General features: G+C 36.9%; 2 protein-coding genes across 2 annotated transcripts; both read left to right on the top strand.

Moving 5' to 3' along the window:
* Positions 1–677: 677 nt before the first annotated feature.
* On the top strand, positions 678–5,961 carry LOC123683074. Its single transcript, XM_045621972.1, has 3 exons — positions 678–2,043; positions 2,113–2,186; positions 3,053–5,961. The coding sequence occupies exon 3, from the start codon at positions 3,769–3,771 to the stop codon at positions 5,959–5,961; it is 2,193 nt and encodes a 730-aa protein (XP_045477928.1). The 5' UTR covers positions 678–2,043; positions 2,113–2,186; positions 3,053–3,768.
* LOC123682308 lies at positions 5,952–7,878 on the top strand. The gene is made up of 2 exons (XM_045620866.1): positions 5,952–6,842; positions 6,911–7,878. The coding sequence occupies exons 1-2, from the start codon at positions 6,011–6,013 to the stop codon at positions 7,816–7,818; spliced, it is 1,740 nt and encodes a 579-aa protein (XP_045476822.1). The 5' UTR covers positions 5,952–6,010; the 3' UTR covers positions 7,819–7,878.
* The last annotated feature ends 12,093 nt before the right edge of the window (positions 7,879–19,971 follow it).

Genomic DNA, 19,971 nt, shown 5'->3' with positions numbered 1-19,971 from the left:
CATTTTAAGCAAAAATAATATATAATATGATTATCCTCATGAATTTCAGGACGTAAATGCGAAGTTAGGAAAAAATATAATTTGAAGCATATGAATGTGGGAGTCTTTTTCTTCAGAAGTAGCAGTGAAGATCCTATTTTTTGGTTTCAAATTATATGTCTCACACACAACCACCCAGTTTATTTCATCTTCAAGGTTGGAATATTAGGAGGTTTTTGTCTTAACGTCCAAATTATTCAAAGTCTGCTATTTGTATATAACGTTAGTTAGGAATGACATAGGAATTTCGTAATCAATAATTAAATACTTAATAAGGCTGATCAGGAGGGTGAAAAAATAGATTAATTTACCAATTCGAAATATTGCATAAAATAATGAATGTCATCGTGGATTATAGAAATCAAATAGTCAATTTCTTCAAGTCACATTATTTTTTCTATTCTTCACACCTAAAACATCCTATGGATTCATTTCCTATCATGCGGTTTCATTTCCTATCATGCGGTTTCATTTCCTTTTAGAATTAATATAAAGCGAAACCCTGATCTGGACTTTTTAAAAACTAATCAAAATCGTTCATGAATATATCGGGGCTGAGTGATTGGATAATATCTTCTTAGAACAGGCGAGTTATCATTTTTCTGATGAAATCAACAACTATCGTTCTTTTCAATAGTTTTTCAGCTGAAGAAGTGATGTTTCAACCGAAATCGTTAGTTGAAATTTCACAATCTGAAATAAGTAAATGTATGGCTAGGAAAAAGCAGGGGATATTAGAGCTTGGATCATTTCTACCACGAACGGTGTTCTAAGGATTGTTGAAAGATCATAAAAGAGTTGTGTTTGTAGACGTATGGAAAAAAGTAGATAATACTGAAAATGCTTACATCGAATTCAACCAAATGGATTGCGAATCGGAACTGAACTATTATAATTTCAGCTGGCATAATTTTATGAAAAATGAAAATGATTGGATGTATTTATTATATCAAAACGAATGGGAGTTCTTTTACTCTAAAAGAGATTTAACGATAATTTCAATTTCATATATTTCTTCTGATCTATCTTTATCGATCTGCTCTATATGTCATACAACGATACAATCATTTTACCCATTTATTATGAATAATTTCAATTTCAAACGACAAATTTTAGGATTGGATGTTACCACAGACGATTTACCCGATTTCCTCAGAGATGAAAACCACTGGTGTAGTATTTGCATAAGCCATCCATTGTTCACTATAGATGTATAATCATTCTCAGTAAACAATAGATTTATGTAGAGTATCTTTCTAGTTTGACCGCATATATTAAGGATTTTTAAATAAATTCGCTACTTAAAGATGTTGATCCCCAGTTTTCTTCTCGAATTCAAACGCATAGTTGCAAGTAAATTAAACGATCTCAGACCACACTTAATTAATTGTTTTTCATTTGTGATAGGTATAGGGTAAAAAATCAATGAGTATGAGTATGAGTAAGATTTTATTTTCAGCATGATTTTACATAATTATGATAGGAATGCATATACTGTCGATTGGATGTTTTTCTAAGCATACTGGACACTCTTTGAACGACGGTGCACAATAGATACAATACTATCACTCACAAGACACTATATGTTCATAAGGTAGAAGCGAAATCTTTTTTCAGTAGTAGAGAATTGTAATGTGGGAATCATAGTATGTGTTGTTTCCAAGGTCGTCATCATCCTCACATTTCCATTCACTATTCCACAATAGAAACGACACGTCGAGATAGTAAAAAATCCGGCGTTCGATAATTCAGATGGTTTTGCTTCATACGCTTTGGTCAATTCTTGTAGGTTGATAGCCTAGTTTCGTATATGATTTGATTCAGGAAGCAAGGATCTTTGGCTCTGACTCTGCAGTCTTCAGGTATTGAATTTGGAGAAATTTTTACATTCGAACACATCTTGTTGTTGACTGTGGTTTGAAGATACACTGAGACTACTTGTTAGTGGTTAAGTCGTGTAGAAATGATTAGGAAGTTGTCTGCGGTAAAAACGATACTGATAAGGTAGGGTATAAATATGATAATTTTCAATTACTTGGGATCATTATTTACTGTGTTTATCTCTACATACAGGTGTGTCTCTGAATATTGAAATTTTGATTAAGTGGGTGCTCCTCTAGTGAAATCGAGAGATAAATTTTCATATGGTGAGTCTGTTTTTAGATTTATTTTTATTTGCGAGATATTTCAATTTCAATATCATTATTACCTATAATAATCGATTCAAAGCCATTTTTCAGAAAAACGATCGTCGTTTCTAATAGTAAATTTTTTCAATTCACTCACTAGTTCTTACCTCGCCATGTTAGAGTTTCGAGCAGTATATTTGATTTCTCTCATATTAAGGTTCAACGCGCGGTCTGAAATGTGAACTTTAATCGAGCGGAATGATATATGGGCTGATGGGTGATTAGCTCTGTAGTATGAGGGCTGGTAGGTGAAATGAATCACTATGAGAAGGAATGGATAGTTTATTGATCAATATATTCATATCATTAGAATTTCTGATTACCCATCATTTGTATGTGATAGGTACGACTCAGTTTCATCTTCATTTAAAGGCAGTTTGAATGGTATATACTCTCTTATACATTCTAAATAATATTCGAATTTCAAACTAATAACTACATCCACAAATTTTCTAATATCAACGATGTCTTCTAGAAAGGCTGCACATAGGATTGCTGCTTTGGCGAATTTTTTCTCAAAATTTTTACACTGATCTTCCGAATAGAATTGATTTCTTCCATATACAGCTTCATGACTTGCATCCCACCGCATATGTTCAAATACTTCTTTCAAGTACTCAACACCACTTGATAGATCGGTAATATTTTTCTCAATTTCTGAATACATTTTGTGAATTAGATACTTAACACTGAATAAAAACGAATTGTAGCTTCTCCTTTTATATTCAATTCCTCTTGTAAGTTGGTTAATACTGGGTATGGCATCTTGCAGTCAAACTATCAAATTTTGTAACTCGCTTGAGTAATATATTGCTCAATTTTAGGAATATCCAAAATCATTTCTTTATATAAATCAATATAGATGGTGCTAGTGGAAATATATTACTGAAAAGGATGATATATTCAGATAAGTATTTGACAGTTTTTTCCATAAGAATGGTTAATAGATTTGTATATATCCTGAGCACAGCTAAAAACTACGAGAAAATCAGAAACGAAAAATGTGACAATTTTTTATTTAGAAAAGCATAATTTCAATATCCAATATATTTCGACTAATAAATAACTCCAGCTCGCCGAAGATGGTCCACCAAATATTGTATTCTTTCCGCTGTATATTCAGTAAATTTCGTGTGATACAGTAGTCGTAGCTCATCAACTACATCATTGATTTCGAGTGTAGCATAATCTCTTCCGGGGTCCTGTGATCTTTGATCGGCTTTCATACGTTCTTGTAATTCATCATGTTTAATGAAGATATGTTTTTTCAATGTATCATTTCGCGTGAATTTCTTTCCACACACAGTACAAGGGAATTCAATTTTCTTATGTTTATTTAGGTGTCTGCTCAAATTATTAGGTAGAGTAAAATTTTTTCTACAGATTTGACAAGTATACATCTTGTTTCTTGTTACAGAAAATAGAGACTGCTCAGTATCCGCTTTGTATCCACTTTATATCCGCTTTGTATCCGCTTTATATCCGTTTTTATTTATGAGTATCCGCTTTATATCCGTTTTTATTTCTGAGTATCCGCTTTATGTACACTTTCCACGTATTCGAGTACCTTTTCATAACTTTGGAAGCTTCGGGCATCTTCGTGTATCTTCGTGTATCTTCGTATCCCCTCATAAATCTATATGGAGCTTACAAGATGATTTATGTTTCAGCTGCATCGAGAATGTTCGACATGAAAGGTTGTCTACAGTTGATAACATCGTTAGTGGCTTTATACATGAGCACGCATGATGAGAGTGTAATAGATGATGGTTTGAAAAATTGTTCCCTGGCTATACGAAGAATCAATAAAAAATTAAAAAATACTTCGTCTGTTGGAGGAAAGCAGAGTCTTTTAACTACCCTGAACCATGTGAAGTCTTACAGATCTAAATTCAAGTTCTTGAGAAAAAAGGGGTCTGGTATCGAAAGTCGTCGAAAAGAGACAGCTAGGGATAGAGTGAAATGGAATGATTCTACATCGGCATTTGGATCGAGAATTCGAACTGGAGTTATCGCTAATTTAAAACATAAAGATCCTAAGGATTTTCTCATGGATTCTCGATCTATCTTTCACAGAAGATTAATAAATGCTCTGAAAAAGGATGAAGCTGTGAAGGTGAATGCAGTGTTCTGTGGAGAGTTTCGGATCATGACAGCGAATAAAATTCAGGAGGAATACAAATATTTCACTACATCAAACTCGCCTATTTACCGAGACACAAACATCACCGAATGGTTCAATAAGAATGTCTTGGTACCCATCTTGAAGGAACTCGAAGAATTCCAAGAAAGAGATAGTGGATGGGCTTTGGTGAATGTTGTTAACCTTGGGGTGAATATAAATAAGTTTACACCTCAACTTGGAAGCTCCTACATCAAATTGCCACCTCAAATTCGCGATAAGAATGCTTGTATAAATATAAAAAACAAAGATGAAGCATGTTTTGCATGGGCTGTTACATCTGCATTACACCCCGTTGAAATGCATCCTGAACGAATATCCAAGTATCCACATTATTCCAAAGTGTTGAAACTAAAGGGGATACAATTTCCTATGACAATGAAACAGATACCTAACTTTGAGAAGCAAAACCAGATATCTATCAACGTATATGTTTTGAAGAAAGAACAAGACGTATTCAATACATTTCCATCATACCTAACAAATAATATGATGAAAAAACATGTGAACCTCCTCCTCCTAGTACAAGACCGCTATACAGATGATGGTACTCCAGTTCGATATCATTATGTATGGATCAAAAATTTATCTCGTCTTGTATCGAGTCAGTTGAGTAGGGAAAAGAATCGAAAATTCATATGTGATAGATGCCTACGGTACTTCCGATCACAGGAAAAAATTGATAAGCACTCAGAAGATTGTAGGAATATGAACGAAACCTCTATAAAAATGCCTGAAATAGGAAAAAATATTCTCAAATTCAAAAATCATCAGAATAAGGAGAAGGTTCCATTCTTAATTTATGCTGATCTGGAGAGTATATTGAAGCCTACTAATTCAAAAAATAACTATCAAGAACACAAAGCTGCAGCAGTTGGATACTATGTAAAGTGTTCTTATGATGATACCCTAAGTTTTTATCGTTCATATCGAGGACCTAATTCTATGACATGGTTTGCAGATGAAATGAATCAATTTGCTGAAGACGTTGAAACAGTGTTTCTTTGCCCTTATGATATTGATATGACGTCAAAGCAGGAGGTCGAATTTCGGAAAGCTACTCACTGTCATATCTGTGAAGAAAGTTTCAAACCTGGAGAGAAAAAAGTACGAGATCACAATCATCTATTAGCCGAAAACAATTATCGTGGAGCAGCACATGAAGGATGCAATATCAATTATAAGGATAGCCACACGATTCCTGTAGTGTTCCATAATTTAAGTGGGTACGATGCCAATTTTGTGATAAAAGATATCGCTACAAGGATGGAAGGAAAGATTGAATTACTGCCGATAACGAAGGAAAAGTATATCAGCTTCACTAAACACTATGATGAATATTGTGTCAATTTCCGATTCATCGATAGCTTTCGATTTATGTCTTCCTCACTAGATCGATTATCTTCAGGTTTAGAAGATTTTCCCAACCTCAAATCACAATTTCCTAATGAACCTGAGGAGCATATTAGTCTTCTCACAAAGAAAGGGGTAATGCCGTATGATTATATCGACTCTAATGACCGATTCAATGAAACCTCTCCCACCAATTGATGCTTTCTATAATAAATTGGAAGGTGAGAAATGTCTTCGAAGAAACTATATGAGAGCTCAACTAGTATGGAATAAATTTCAATGTCAGAATTTGGGTGAATACAGCGATCTTTACATGAAAACAGATATCCTTTTATTAGCTGATGTATTTGAACAATTTCGTTCAAGCTGCCATAAAACTTATGGATTAGATCCAACACATTATTTCACCTTACCGGGATATACGTGGGATGCAATGTTGAAATATACAAAACAGGAATTGGAACTTCTCACAGATGTGGATATGTTTCTGTTTGTTGAAAAAGGTATTCGTGGTGGGTTATCGCAGGTTTGTGGAAAACGGCGAGCTCATGCAAACAACAAGTACCTACCTAATTATGATCCAACTAAACCCGAAAATTATCTCATGTACTTTGATGTGAATAATCAATATGGATGGGCAATGTCACAGCATCTACCATATGGAGGTTTCCGATGGTCTGATACAAATATTGATGTAACACAAATTCCAGATGATGCTTCTGAAGGATATATTTTAGAAGTGGATCTTGAATATCCCAGGGAATTACACGATAAACATAAAGATCTTCCCTTCTGTCCTGAACATAATGATTCTAAAACTCGAACGCCTTGTTATGCATCTCAACAAAATGCGAAACTTATGGCTACTTTGAAATCTAAGAAGAAATATATTATCCACTATCGAAACCTGAAGCAGGCATTGAGGAATGGTCTTATACCAACAAAAATTCATCGAGTACTCAAGTTCAAACAATCTGCTTGGCTAAAATCATATATTGATCTCAATACTGAGCTGAGGAAGAAAGCAAAGAATGAGTTTGAGAAGAATTTATTCAAATTGATGAACAATGCTGTTTTTGGTAAGTTAAATTATATTGATATGATTTCCTATACAAATATCTAAATACATTTTTCTGTATTGTTATAGGCAAAACTATGGAGAATATCCGAAAGAGGGTGAATGTTCATCTGCTAACGAAATGGGAAGGACGTTATGGAGCGGAAGCTTACATTTCCAAACCCGAGTTCAAGAATTCTATTATTTTTGATGAAAACTTGGTCGCAGTTGAACTCAAAAAACTAGAAGTATATTTAAATAAACCAATTTACGTGGGGATGTGTATCCTAGACTTGGCTAAGACAACTATATATGATTTCCATTATGACTATATGAAAGGAACTTTCAGAGAGGGATGTACCATACTATATACTGATATCGACTCGCTCATTTATGAGTTATTTGAAGATCCTTATGAGGTGATGAGACGAGATTGCCATACACGATTTGATACCTCAGACTACCCTAAAAATAACCCTTATGGTATTCCACAAGTGAATAAGAAGGTATTGGGTATGATGAAGGATGAGAATGAGGGTATTCCGATGACTGATTATGTAGGCCTCAGATCTAAACTATATACAGTCAAAAATTCTAATGATGAGATTGATGTGAAGAAACGACAATGGGAGAAAGAAGGGCATGACCCTGAAGAAATTGAATCTATGGCTCAAAATTATGGTATCACGAAGAAAGCTAAGGGAATTGAAAAATCTATTGTAAAGAACAACATTTGTTTCGATGATTACATAGAATGTCTGGAAACATGGAAGCATAAGATTATTTCACAAAATTTGATCCGATCAAAAGAGCATAATGTGTATTCGTTGACCCAAGAGAAGATCGCTCTCAGCCCTCACGATGACAAACGATATCTAGTATCTGGAACCTTTGAAACACTACCCTGGGACCATTATTCCATCAACAAACGAAAAACAGAAGAACCTGATGAGCCAAGGAAGAAGATTACTATATTGGAAACACTATTAACTATGTAACACTCTGTAATTGTTTTCCACTAATTGTATAATAAATAACCAAATTCAATTATTTGTAAATATGTAAAACACCTCTTACTTCAAATGAAAAAACACTTTATGGAATAAACGTATTATAAGTGGATGGCCTTTTATTCCCGAACACAATTGGATCTCCACAGCCTGTATATTCATAATTAGCAATCATAACGCTTCCGTTTGTGACATCAAGATATGAAAAAATAGGATGATATATATAAAAATCTGATACAGTCATGTCCTTTTTTTTTGACATAATCTATTTAACAACATCTGAACGTTCACTATGTCATATGGCAACAACCCATTTCCAAAATCTTCCAGAATATATTTCACTTCACTTAATGTCACTTGTTGTTGATTCAATAAAGATGATTGGAGATCGTAGATGAACGCATCATTCTTCTTTTTATGGTCGAAAACTTGCTGTATAATTGTCCTCGGTGCAACATATTGTACGAGTTCTTGAAAAACAGAGTTTGGTGTGAATAATCCTATATCAGATAGAATTCTCGAAAATAATTCACTGTCATGATATACTAGAGCAAAATGCAACTCTTGACAAAGATATCTATGGAAAATTTTAGATTTTTTAAACTCGTACACTTCCATTTTTTCAAGCAGTTGTCGGGTACTGATCGAGTTAACTTCTGAATTATATTCACACACACTCATCAGTCCCCCAAAAAGTCTATGTTTCTTATCATTATCACTAGAAAAACCGCCGGGCACCGGGTCGCCCGGTGGCCAGCTTTCCGGGTGACCCGGAAACCAGGGGGGCAGATCACCCCCATTACCGGGTCACCGGGGGTCCGCCGGGTCCCCCCGCAGGGGGGTCTGTCTGTCTGTCTGTCTGTCTGTCTGTGCTGCCCGACGAGCAGCAGCGAAACCACCAGGGGGCAGATCACCCCATTACCGGGTCACCGGGTGACCCGGAAACCAGACCACCAGGGGGGCAGATCACCCCCATTACCGGGTCACCGGGGGTCCGCCGGGTCCCCCCGCAGGGGGGTCTTTCTGTCTGTCTGTCTGTCTGTCTGTCTGTCTGTCTCTCTGTCTGTCTGTCTGTCTGTCTGTCTGTCTCTCTCTGCCCCCCCCCCCCACCTTCTCCATCCTTCTACATACACATTTCGTACAGATATTACCGTCGTCGCGAGGTGTGGCCGAGGGATCCAACAGGCTGACGTCAGATTACAGACACACAGGAAGCTGTGTCCAAGTTCGAATCCGAACGGAGGAATCTCGAGTTTTCTTTAAAAATTACATATCATCATGAAAAAACAAGGTCGTCACTGAGTGACTGCGGTCAGGTGTGGTCATCCTTATCAGCGCCTGCGGTCAGGTGTGGTCATCCTTATCAGCGATTGCGCCAAATCGCACTTTTGAAATATTCACCTAGCACGTATAGGAGACCTATTACGTCACTTCTTAACTATAGACCAACATATCATCGCTGACTTCCAACAACTCGAGTGGTCTAGTGGTTAAGACAATGTACTCACGACTAAAGAGTCCCAGGTTCGATTCCTCACGAAGTTGAAAATTTTTCAGATTATGAGAATGACCTTGAACTGAACTTAGAAAATCTCAAAAGGTAACCGTTTCGCTAAAATCGACCTTAGATTTCCTTATGGGAATTTACATGTATTTTTCCTCGAAAGTGGCTTGGAACCCGTGTTGCCTATCTACTCAGGTAGCTATAATCTCCCACGTGGTAAGGTCAATTGCTGCTGTAACCACAAATGCTCGACTGACTTCTGTTGTTGATTTCATTCGTTTGTTATTTTCTTCAATGTTTCTCATTCTAACACTTTTCATCGTATTGCACAGGGACGAAAGCTTGACACACGTGTCCAAGAAAACCACTTTGGTATAAGGGACTGTTCTTATTCCCTTCTTTTTGTTTAATGAAAAATTATCCAAGTAAGCCATTCCACATCGTTGATTTTCTTGGACTCGTATGTCACGCAGGTAGCTATAATCTTTATCCTTCATCCTTTATCCAAGTAAGCCATTCCACATTGTTGATTTTCTTGGACTCGGATGACACGCGGGTAGCTATAATCTCCCACGTGGTAAGGTCAATTGCTGCTGTAACCACAATTGGACGGATGACTTCTGTTGTTGATTTCATTTGTTTGTTATTTCCTTCAATGTTTCTCATTCTAACACTTTTCATCGTATTGCACAGGGACGAAAGCTTGACACACGTGTCTAAGGAAACCACTTTGGTATAAGGGACTGTTCTTATTCCCTTCTTTTTGTTTAATGAACAATTATCCAAGTAAGCCGTTCCACATTGTTGATTTTCTTGGACTCGGATGTCACGCAGGTAGCTATAATCTCCCACGTGGTAAGGTCAATTGCTGCTGTAACCACAAATGCACGACTGACTTCTGTTGTTGATTTCATTCGTTTGTTATTTTCTTCGATGTTTCTCATTCTAACACTTTTCATCGTATTGCACAGGGACGAAAGCTTGACACACGTGTCTATGGAAGCCACATTGGTATAAGGGACTGTTCTTACTTCATTCTTTCTGTATAATGATCAATTATCCAAGTAAGCCATTCCACATTGTTGATTTTCTTGGACTCGGATGTCACGCAGGTAGCTATAATCTCCCACGTGGTGAGGTCAATTGCTGCTGAAACCACAAATGCACGACTGACTTCTGTTGTTGATTTCATTTGTTTGTCATTTCCTTCAATGTTTCTCATTCTAACACTTTTCATCGTAATGCACAGGGACGAAAGCTTGACACACGTGTCTAAGGAAACCACTTTGGTATAAGGGACTGTTCTTATTCCCTTCTTTTTGTTTAATGAACAATTATCCAAGTAAGCCATTCCACATTGTTGATTTTCTTGGACTCGGATGTCACGCAGGTAGCTATAATCTCCCACGTGGTAAGGTCAATTGCTGCTGTATTCACAAATGCACGACTGACTTCTGTTGTTGATTTCATTCGTTTGTTATTTTCTTCAATGTTTCTCATTCTAACACTTTTCATCGTATTGCACAGTGACGAAAGCTTGACACGCGTGTCTAAGGAAACCACTTCGGAATAAGGGACTGTTCTTATTCCCTTCTTTTTGTTTAATGAACAATTATCCAAGTGAGCCATTCCACATTGTTGATTTTCTTGGACTCGGATGTTACGCAGGTAGCTATAATCTCCCACGTGGTAAGGTCAATTGCTGCTGTAACCACAAATGCACGACTGACTTCTGTTGTTGATTTCATTTGTTTGTTTTTTCCTTCTATGTTTCTCATTCTTACACTTTTCATCGTATTGCACAGGGACGAAAGCTTGACACACGTTTCTATGGAAACCACATTGGTATAAGGGACTGTTCTTACTTCATTCTTTCTGTATAATGATCAATTATCCAAGTAAGCCATTCCACATTGTTGATTTTCTTGGACTCGGATGTCACGCAGGTAGCTATAATCTCCCACGTGGTAAGGTCAATTGCTGCTGAAACCACAAATGCACGACTGACTTCTGTTGTTGATTTCATTTGTTTGTTATTTCCTTCAATGTTTCTCAATCTAACACTTTTCATCGTATTGCACAGGGACGAAAGCTTGACACACGTGTCTAAGGAAACAACTTTGGTATGAGGACTGTTCTTATTCCCTTCTTTTTGTTTAATGAACAATTATCCAAGTAAGCCATTCCACATTGTTGATTTTTTTTTTGACTCGGATGTCACGCAGGTAGCTATAATCTCCCACGTGGTAAGGTCAATTGCTGCTGTAACCACAAATGCACGACTGACTTCTGTTGTTGATTTCATTCGTTTGTTTTTTCCTTCTATGTGTCTCATTCTAACACTTTTCTTCGTATTACACAGGGACGAAAGATTGACACACGTGTCTAAGGGAACCACATTGGTATAAGGGACTGTTTTTATTCCCTTTTTTTTTTTGATGAACAATTATCCAAATAGGCCATTCCACATTGTTGATTTTCTTGGACTCGGATGTCACGCAGGTAGCTATAATCTCCCACGTGGTGAGGTCAATTGCTGCTGAAACCACAAATGCACGACTGACTTCTGTTGTTGATTTCATTTGTTTGTCATTTCCTTCAATGTTTCTCATTCTAACACTTTTCATCGTAATGCACAGGGACGAAAGCTTGACACACGTGTCTAAGGAAACCACTTTGGTATAAGGGACTGTTCTTATTTCCTTCTTTTTGTTTAATGAACAATTATCCAAGTAAGCCATTCCACATTGTTGATTTTCTTGGACTCGGATGTCACGCAGGTAGCTATAATCTCCCACGTGGTAAGGTCAATTGCTGCTGTATTCACAAATGCACGACTGACTTCTGTTGTTGATTTCATTCGTTTGTTATTTTCTTCAATGTTTCTCATTCTAACACTTTTCATCGTATTGCACAGTGACGAAAGCTTGACACGCGTGTCTAAGGAAACCACTTCGGAATAAGGGACTGTTCTTATTCCCTTCTTTTTGTTTAATGAACAATTATCCAAGTGAGCCATTCCACATTGTTGATTTTCTTGGACTCGGATGTTACGCAGGTAGCTATAATCTCCCACGTGGTAAGGTCAATTGCTGCTGTAACCACAAATGCACGACTGACTTCTGTTGTTGATTTCATTTGTTTGTTTTTTCCTTCTATGTTTCTCATTCTTACACTTTTCATCGTATTGCACAGGGACGAAAGCTTGACACACGTTTCTATGGAAACCAAATTGGTATAAGGGACTGTTCTTACTTCATTCTTTCTGTATAATGATCAATTATCCAAGTAAGCCATTCCACATTGTTGATTTTCTTGGACTCGGATGTCACGCAGGTAGCTATAATCTCCCACGTGGTAAGGTCAATTGCTGCTGAAACCACAAATGCACGACTGACTTCTGTTGTTGATTTCATTTGTTTGTTATTTCCTTCAATGTTTCTCAATCTAACACTTTTCATCGTATTGCACAGGGACGAAAGCTTGACACACGTGTCTAAGGAAACAACTTTGGTATGAGGACTGTTCTTATTCCCTTCTTTTTGTTTAATGAACAATTATCCAAGTAAGCCATTCCACATTGTTGATTTTTTTTTTGACTCGGATGTCACGCAGGTAGCTATAATCTCCCACGTGGTAAGGTCAATTGCTGCTGTAACCACAAATGCACGACTGACTTCTGTTGTTGATTTCATTCGTTTGTTTTTTCCTTCTATGTGTCTCATTCTAACACTTTTCATCGTATTACACAGGGACGAAAGATTGACACACGTGTCTAAGGGAACCACATTGGTATAAGGGACTGTTTTTATTCCCTTTTTTTTTTTGATGAACAATTATCCAAATAGGCCATTCCACATTGTTGATTTTCTTGGACTCGGATGTCACGCAGGTAGCTATAATCTCCCACGTGGTAAGGTCAATTGCTGCTGTAACCACAAATGCACGACTGACTTCTGTTGTTGATTTCATTCGTTTGTTATTTTCTTCAATGTTTCTCATTCTAACACTTTTCATCGTATTGCACAGGGACGAAAGCTTGACACACGTGTCTAAGGAAACCACTTTGGTATAAGGGACTGTTCTTATTCCCTTCTTTTTGTTTAATGAACAATTATCCAAGTCAGCCATTCCACATTGTTGACTTGCTTGGACTCGGATGTCACGCAGGTAGCTATAATCTCCCACGTGGTAAGGTCAATTGCTGCTGTAACCACAAATGCACGACTGACTTCTGTTGTTGATTTCATTTGTTTGTTTTTTCTTTCTATGTTTCTCATTCTAACACTTTTCATCGTATTGCACAGGAACGAAAGCTTGACACACGTGTCTATGGAAACCACATCGGTATAAGGGACTGTTCTTATTCCATTCTTTCTGTATAATGATCAATTATCCAAGTAAGCCATTCCACATTGTTGATTTTCTTGGACTCGGATGTCACGCAGGTAGCTATAATCTCTCACGTGGTAAGGTCAATTGCTGCTGTAACCACGAAAGCACGACTGACTTCTGTTGTTGATTTCATTTGTTTGTTATTTCCTTCAATGTTTCTCATTCTAACTCTTTTCATCGTATTACACAGGGACGAAAGCTTGACTTACGTGTCTAAGGAAGCCACATTGGTATGAGGGACTGTTCTTATTCCCTTTTTTCTTTTTGATGAACAATTATCCAAGTAAGCCATTCCACATTGTTGATTTTCTTGGACTAGGATGTCACGCAGCTAGCTATAATCTACCACGTGGTAAGGTCAATTGCTGCTGTAACCACAAATGCACGACTGACTTCCGTTGTTAATTTCATTTGTTTGTTATTTCCTTCTATGTTTCTCATTCTAACACTTTTCATCGTATTGCACAGGGACGAAAGCTTGACACACGTGTCAAAGGACACCTCAAGGGTTTGTTCTCATTCCCTTTTTTCTTTTTGATGAACAATTATCCAAGTAAGCCATTCCACATTGTTGATTTTCTTAGACTCGGATGTCACGCAGGTAGCTGAAATCTCCCACGTGGTAAGGTCAATTGCTGCTGTAACCACAAATGCTCGACTGACTTCTGTTGTTGATTTCATTCGTTTGTTATTTTCTTCAATGTTTCTCATTCTAACACTTTTCATCGTATTGCACAGGGACGAAAGCTTGACACACGTGTCTAAGGAAACCACTTTGGTATAAGGGACTGTTCTTATTCCCTTCTTTTTGTTTAATGAACAATTATCCAAGTAGGCCATTCCACATTGTTGATTTTCTTGGACTCGGATGTCACGCAGGTAGCTATAATAATAATAATGATCTCCCACGTGGTAAGGTCAATTGCTGCTGTAACCACAAATGCACGACTGACTTCTGTTGTTGATTTCATTTGTTTGTTTTTTCTTTCTATGTTTCTCATTCTAACACTTTTCATCGTATTGCACAGGGACGAAAGCTTGACACACGTGTCTATGGAAACCACATCGGTATAAGGGACTGTTCTTATTCCATTCTTTCTGTATAATGATCAATTATCCAAGTAAGCCATTCCACATTGTTGATTTTCTTGGACTCGGATGTCACGCAGGTAGCTATAATCTCCCACGTGGTAAGGTCAATTGCAGCTGTAACCACAAATGCACGACTGACTTCTGTTGTTGATTTCATTTTTTGTTATTTCCTTCAATGTTTCTCATTCTAACTCTTTTCATCGTATTACACAGGGACGAAAGCTTGACTTACGTGTCTAAGGAAGCCACATTGGTGTGAGGGACTGTTCTTATTCCCTTTTTTCTTTTTGATGAACAATTATCCAAGTGAGCCATTCCACATTGTTGATTTTCTTGGACTAGGATGTCACGCAGCTAGCTATAATCTCCCACGTGGTAAGGTCAATTGCTGCTGTAACCAGTGTGACCAGATTTAGTAGAAATCTACTTTTTTAGTAGATTTTTCGCATTTTCATGGAGTTTTCAGTAGGAAGAAATCCTTTGGTAGATTTTAGTAGATTTTGGTAGTTTTAAAAAATATAACCGAGACGATTGAGAATATGGAAATTCGGATGTCTAGACTGTTTTTATGAATCAATTCATTGTTCATTATCATTGAGGTTCTACGTATTTCTAGAAGAACGTACCTACTTAAACATAATAAAATCATAAAACTTCTGTCGGCTGAGAATAAATACGAAGAATGATGGAATATCCGAAGGGTGCCTCATTGAAAACAGATGGTGTGTAAACTTCCGTTGAAAATATACCATTATCTCACATTTGGTATTCTATTCAGTGGAAAAAAATATTTCTAACTGAAATTTCATCGACAAATTTGGGTGGCTTCATATTTCAGATTTCGAATGCCAAATGCAAGAGAATATTTTCGGCTATTAACCGCATCGAAACAAAAAATAGAAACAGATTTCTAAATAAAAATTTAGCATTATTATAACATGCTAAAGAAGGACTTAAAGAGATAGGTGATTTTTGTCGTTTTCAACCTACAAAAAATATGCTCGATTCGAAGGATAGTGAAAATTTATGTATGGATGTTAAAGACGATGATTTGACTGCAGATTGATACTGATTTTTCAATAATTTTTTTATGTTCAACTGTAGTATTTCATTTCTTCATTTAATGTTATTTTTATCCGAATGATTTTAGTTTTTATTTCTATTTATATCCTTTTGTTTATTGAAATATATAAATTTGTTTGTTTATATTTGCTATTTTGATCCTATTTGTTTTTGTTCGGTTTTTTTCCTTTTTTTTTGTCGTTCAAATTTTGAAATAAAATCTTGTTTTATTTTCGAATCTGAACACATCTGTACTGTATATCCTATTCATGAAGTAAAATTTAACCATAAGAGACATTAGAATAAAGTGTATTCTGAATAATGTTAAAATCTAATGCAGCGCCATCTGTGAAATTTTGTCAGAAAATATGTAGATTTTTAGTAGATTTCTGAACGGTGTTGGTAGATTTTTAGTAGATTTCTGCGGCAAGTTTAGTAGATTCACTATATTTCAACCTGGTCACGCTGGCTGTAACCACAAATGCACGACTGACTTCTGTTGTTAATTTCATTTGTTTGTTATTTCCTTCTATGTTTCTCATTCTAACACTTTTCATCGTATTGCACAGGGACGAAAGCTTGACACACGTGTCTAAGAAAACCTCAAGGGTTTGTTGATGAACAATTATCCAAGTAAGCCATTCCACATTGTTGATTTTCTTGGACTCGGATGTCACGCAGGTAGCTATAATCTCACACGTGGTAAGGTCAATTGCTGCTGTAACCACAAATGCTCGACTGACTTCTGTTGTTGATTTCATTCGTTTGTTATTTTCTTCAATGTTTCTCATTCTAACACTTTTCATCGTATTGCACAGGGACGAAAGCTTGACACACGTGTCTAAGGAAACCACTTTGGTATAAGGGACTGTTCTTATTCCCTTCTTTTTGTTTAATGAAAAATTATCCAAGTAAGCCATTCCACATTGTTGATTTTCTTGGACTCGTATGTCACGCAGGTAGCTATAATCTTTAACCTTTATCCAAGTAAGCCATTCCACATTGTTGATTTTCTTGGACTCGGATGACACGCGGGTAGCTATAATCTCCCACGTGGTAAGGTCAATTGCTGCTGTAACCACAAATGCACGGCTGACTTCTGTTGTTGATTTCATTTGTTTGTTATTTCCTTCAATGTTTCTCATTCTTACACTTTTCATCGTATTGCACAGGGACGAAAGCTTGACACACGTTTCTATGGAAACCAAATTGGTATAAGGGACTGTTCTTACTCCATTCTTTCTGTATAATGATCAATTATCCAAGTAAGCCATTCCACATTGTTGATTTTCTTGGACTCGGATGTCACGCAGGTAGCTATAATCTCCCACGTGGTAAGGTCAATTGCTGCTGAAACCACAAATGCACGACTGACTTCTGTTGTTGATTTCATTTGTTTGTTATTTCCTTCAATGTTTCTCAATCTAACACTTTTCATCGTATTGCACAGGGACGAAAGCTTGACACACGTGTCTAAGGAAACAACTTTGGTATGAGGACTGTTCTTATTCCCTTCTTTTTGTTTAATGAACAATTATCCAAGTAAGCCATTCCACATTGTTGATTTTTTTTTTGACTCGGATGTCACGCAGGTAGCTATAATCTCCCACGTGGTAAGGTCAATTGCTGCTGTAACCACAAATGCACGACTGACTTCTGTTGTTGATTTCATTCGTTTGTTTTTTCCTTCTATGTGTCTCATTCTAACACTTTTCATCGTATTACACAGGGACGAAAGATTGACACACGTGTCTAAGGGAACCACATTGGTATAAGGGACTGTTTTTATTCCCTTTTTTTTTTTGATGAACAATTATCCAAATAGGCCATTCCACATTGTTGATTTTCTTGGACTCGGATGTCACGCAGGTAGCTATAATCTCCCACGTGGTAAGGTCAATTGCTGCTGTAACCACAAATGCACGACTGACTTCTGTTGTTGATTTCATTCGTTTGTTATTTTCTTCAATGTTTCTCATTCTAACACTTTTCATCGTATTGCACAGGGACGAAAGCTTGACACACGTGTCTAAGGAAACCACTTTGGTATAAGGGACTGTTCTTATTCCCTTCTTTTTGTTTAATGAACAATTATCCAAGTCAGCCATTCCACATTGTTGACTTGCTTGGACTCGGATGTCACGCAGGTAGCTATAATCTCCCACGTGGTAAGGTCAATTGCTGCTGTAACCACAAATGCACGACTGACTTCTGTTGTTGATTTCATTTGTTTGTTTTTTCTTTCTATGTTTCTCATTCTAACACTTTTCATCGTATTGCACAGGAACGAAAGCTTGACACACGTGTCTATGGAAACCACATCGGTATAAGGGACTGTTCTTATTCCATTCTTTCTGTATAATGATCAATTATCCAAGTAAGCCATTCCACATTGTTGATTTTCTTGGACTCGGATGTCACGCAGGTAGCTATAATCTCTCACGTGGTAAGGTCAATTGCTGCTGTAACCACGAAAGCACGACTGACTTCTGTTGTTGATTTCATTTGTTTGTTATTTCCTTCAATGTTTCTCATTCTAACTCTTTTCATCGTATTACACAGGGACGAAAGCTTGACTTACGTGTCTAAGGAAGCCACATTGGTATGAGGGACTGTTCTTATTCCCTTTTTTCTTTTTGATGAACAATTATCCAAGTAAGCCATTCCACATTGTTGATTTTCTTGGACTAGGATGTCACGCAGCTAGCTATAATCTACCACGTGGTAAGGTCAATTGCTGCTGTAACCACAAATGCACGACTGACTTCCGTTGTTAATTTCATTTGTTTGTTATTTCCTTCTATGTTTCTCATTCTAACACTTTTCATCGTATTGCACAGGGACGAAAGCTTGACACACGTGTCAAAGGACACCTCAAGGGTTTGTTCTCATTCCCTTTTTTCTTTTTGATGAACAATTATCCAAGTAAGCCATTCCACATTGTTGATTTTCTTAGACTCGGATGTCACGCAGGTAGCTGAAATCTCCCACGTGGTAAGGTCAATTGCTGCTGTAACCACAAATGCTCGACTGACTTCTGTTGTTGATTTCATTCGTTTGTTATTTTCTTCAATGTTTCTCATTCTAACACTTTTCATCGTATTGCACAGGGACGAAAGCTTGACACACGTGTCTAAGGAAACCACTTTGGTATAAGGGACTGTTCTTATTCCCTTCTTTTTGTTTAATGAACAATTATCCAAGTAGGCCATTCCACATTGTTGATTTTCTTGGACTCGGATGTCACGCAGGTAGCTATAATAATAATAATGATCTCCCACGTGGTAAGGTCAATTGCTGCTGTAACCACAAATGCACGTTTGACTTCTGTTGTTGATTTCATTTGTTTGTTTTTTCTTTCTATGTTTCTCATTCTAACACTTTTCATCGTATTGCACAGGGACGAAAGCTTGACACACGTGTCTATGGAAACCACATCGGTATAAGGGACTGTTCTTATTCCATTCTTTCTGTATAATGATCAATTATCCAAGTAAGCCATTCCACATTGTTGATTTTCTTGGACTCGGATGTCACGCAGGTAGCTATAATCTCCCACGTGGTAAGGTCAATTGCAGCTGTAACCACAAATGCACGACTGACTTCTGTTGTTGATTTCATTTTTTGTTATTTCCTTCAATGTTTCTCATTCTAACTCTTTTCATCGTATTACACAGGGACGAAAGCTTGACTTACGTGTCTAAGGAAGCCACATTGGTGTGAGGGACTGTTCTTATTCCCTTTTTTCTTTTTGATGAACAATTATCCAAGTAAGCCATTCCACATTGTTGATTTTCTTGGACTAGGATGTCACGCAGCTAGCTATAATCGCCCACGTGGTAAGGTCAATTGCTGCTGTAACCAGTGTGACCAGATTTAGTAGAAATCTACTTTTTTAGTAGATTTTTCGCATTTTCATGGAGTTTTCAGTAGGAAGAAATCCTTTGGTAGATTTTAGTAGATTTTGGTAGTTTTAAAAAATATAACCGAGACGATTGAGAATATGGAAATTCGGATGTCTAGACTGTTTCTATGAATCAATTCATTGTTCATTATCATTGAGGTTCTACGTATTTCTAGAAGAACGT

Source organism: Harmonia axyridis, chromosome 6 (genome assembly GCF_914767665.1).
Source record: "Harmonia axyridis chromosome 6, icHarAxyr1.1, whole genome shotgun sequence".
NCBI lineage: Eukaryota > Metazoa > Arthropoda > Insecta > Coleoptera > Coccinellidae > Harmonia > Harmonia axyridis.
The sequence above is the reverse complement of the archived record's forward strand: the minus strand, read 5'-3'. Positions and strand labels throughout refer to the sequence as shown.

Bases quoted from the DNA above. Each gene is read 5' to 3' on its own strand.
- LOC123682308 (XM_045620866.1), top strand. From the start codon at position 6,011: ATGAGAGCTCAACTAGTATGGAATAAATTTCAATGTCAGAATTTGGGT. The intron at 6,843-6,910 runs GTAAGTTAAATT...GTATTGTTATAG, and splicing joins GATGAACAATGCTGTTTTTG to GCAAAACTATGGAGAATATC.
- LOC123683074 (XM_045621972.1), top strand. From the start codon at position 3,769: ATGTACACTTTCCACGTATTCGAGTACCTTTTCATAACTTTGGAAGCT.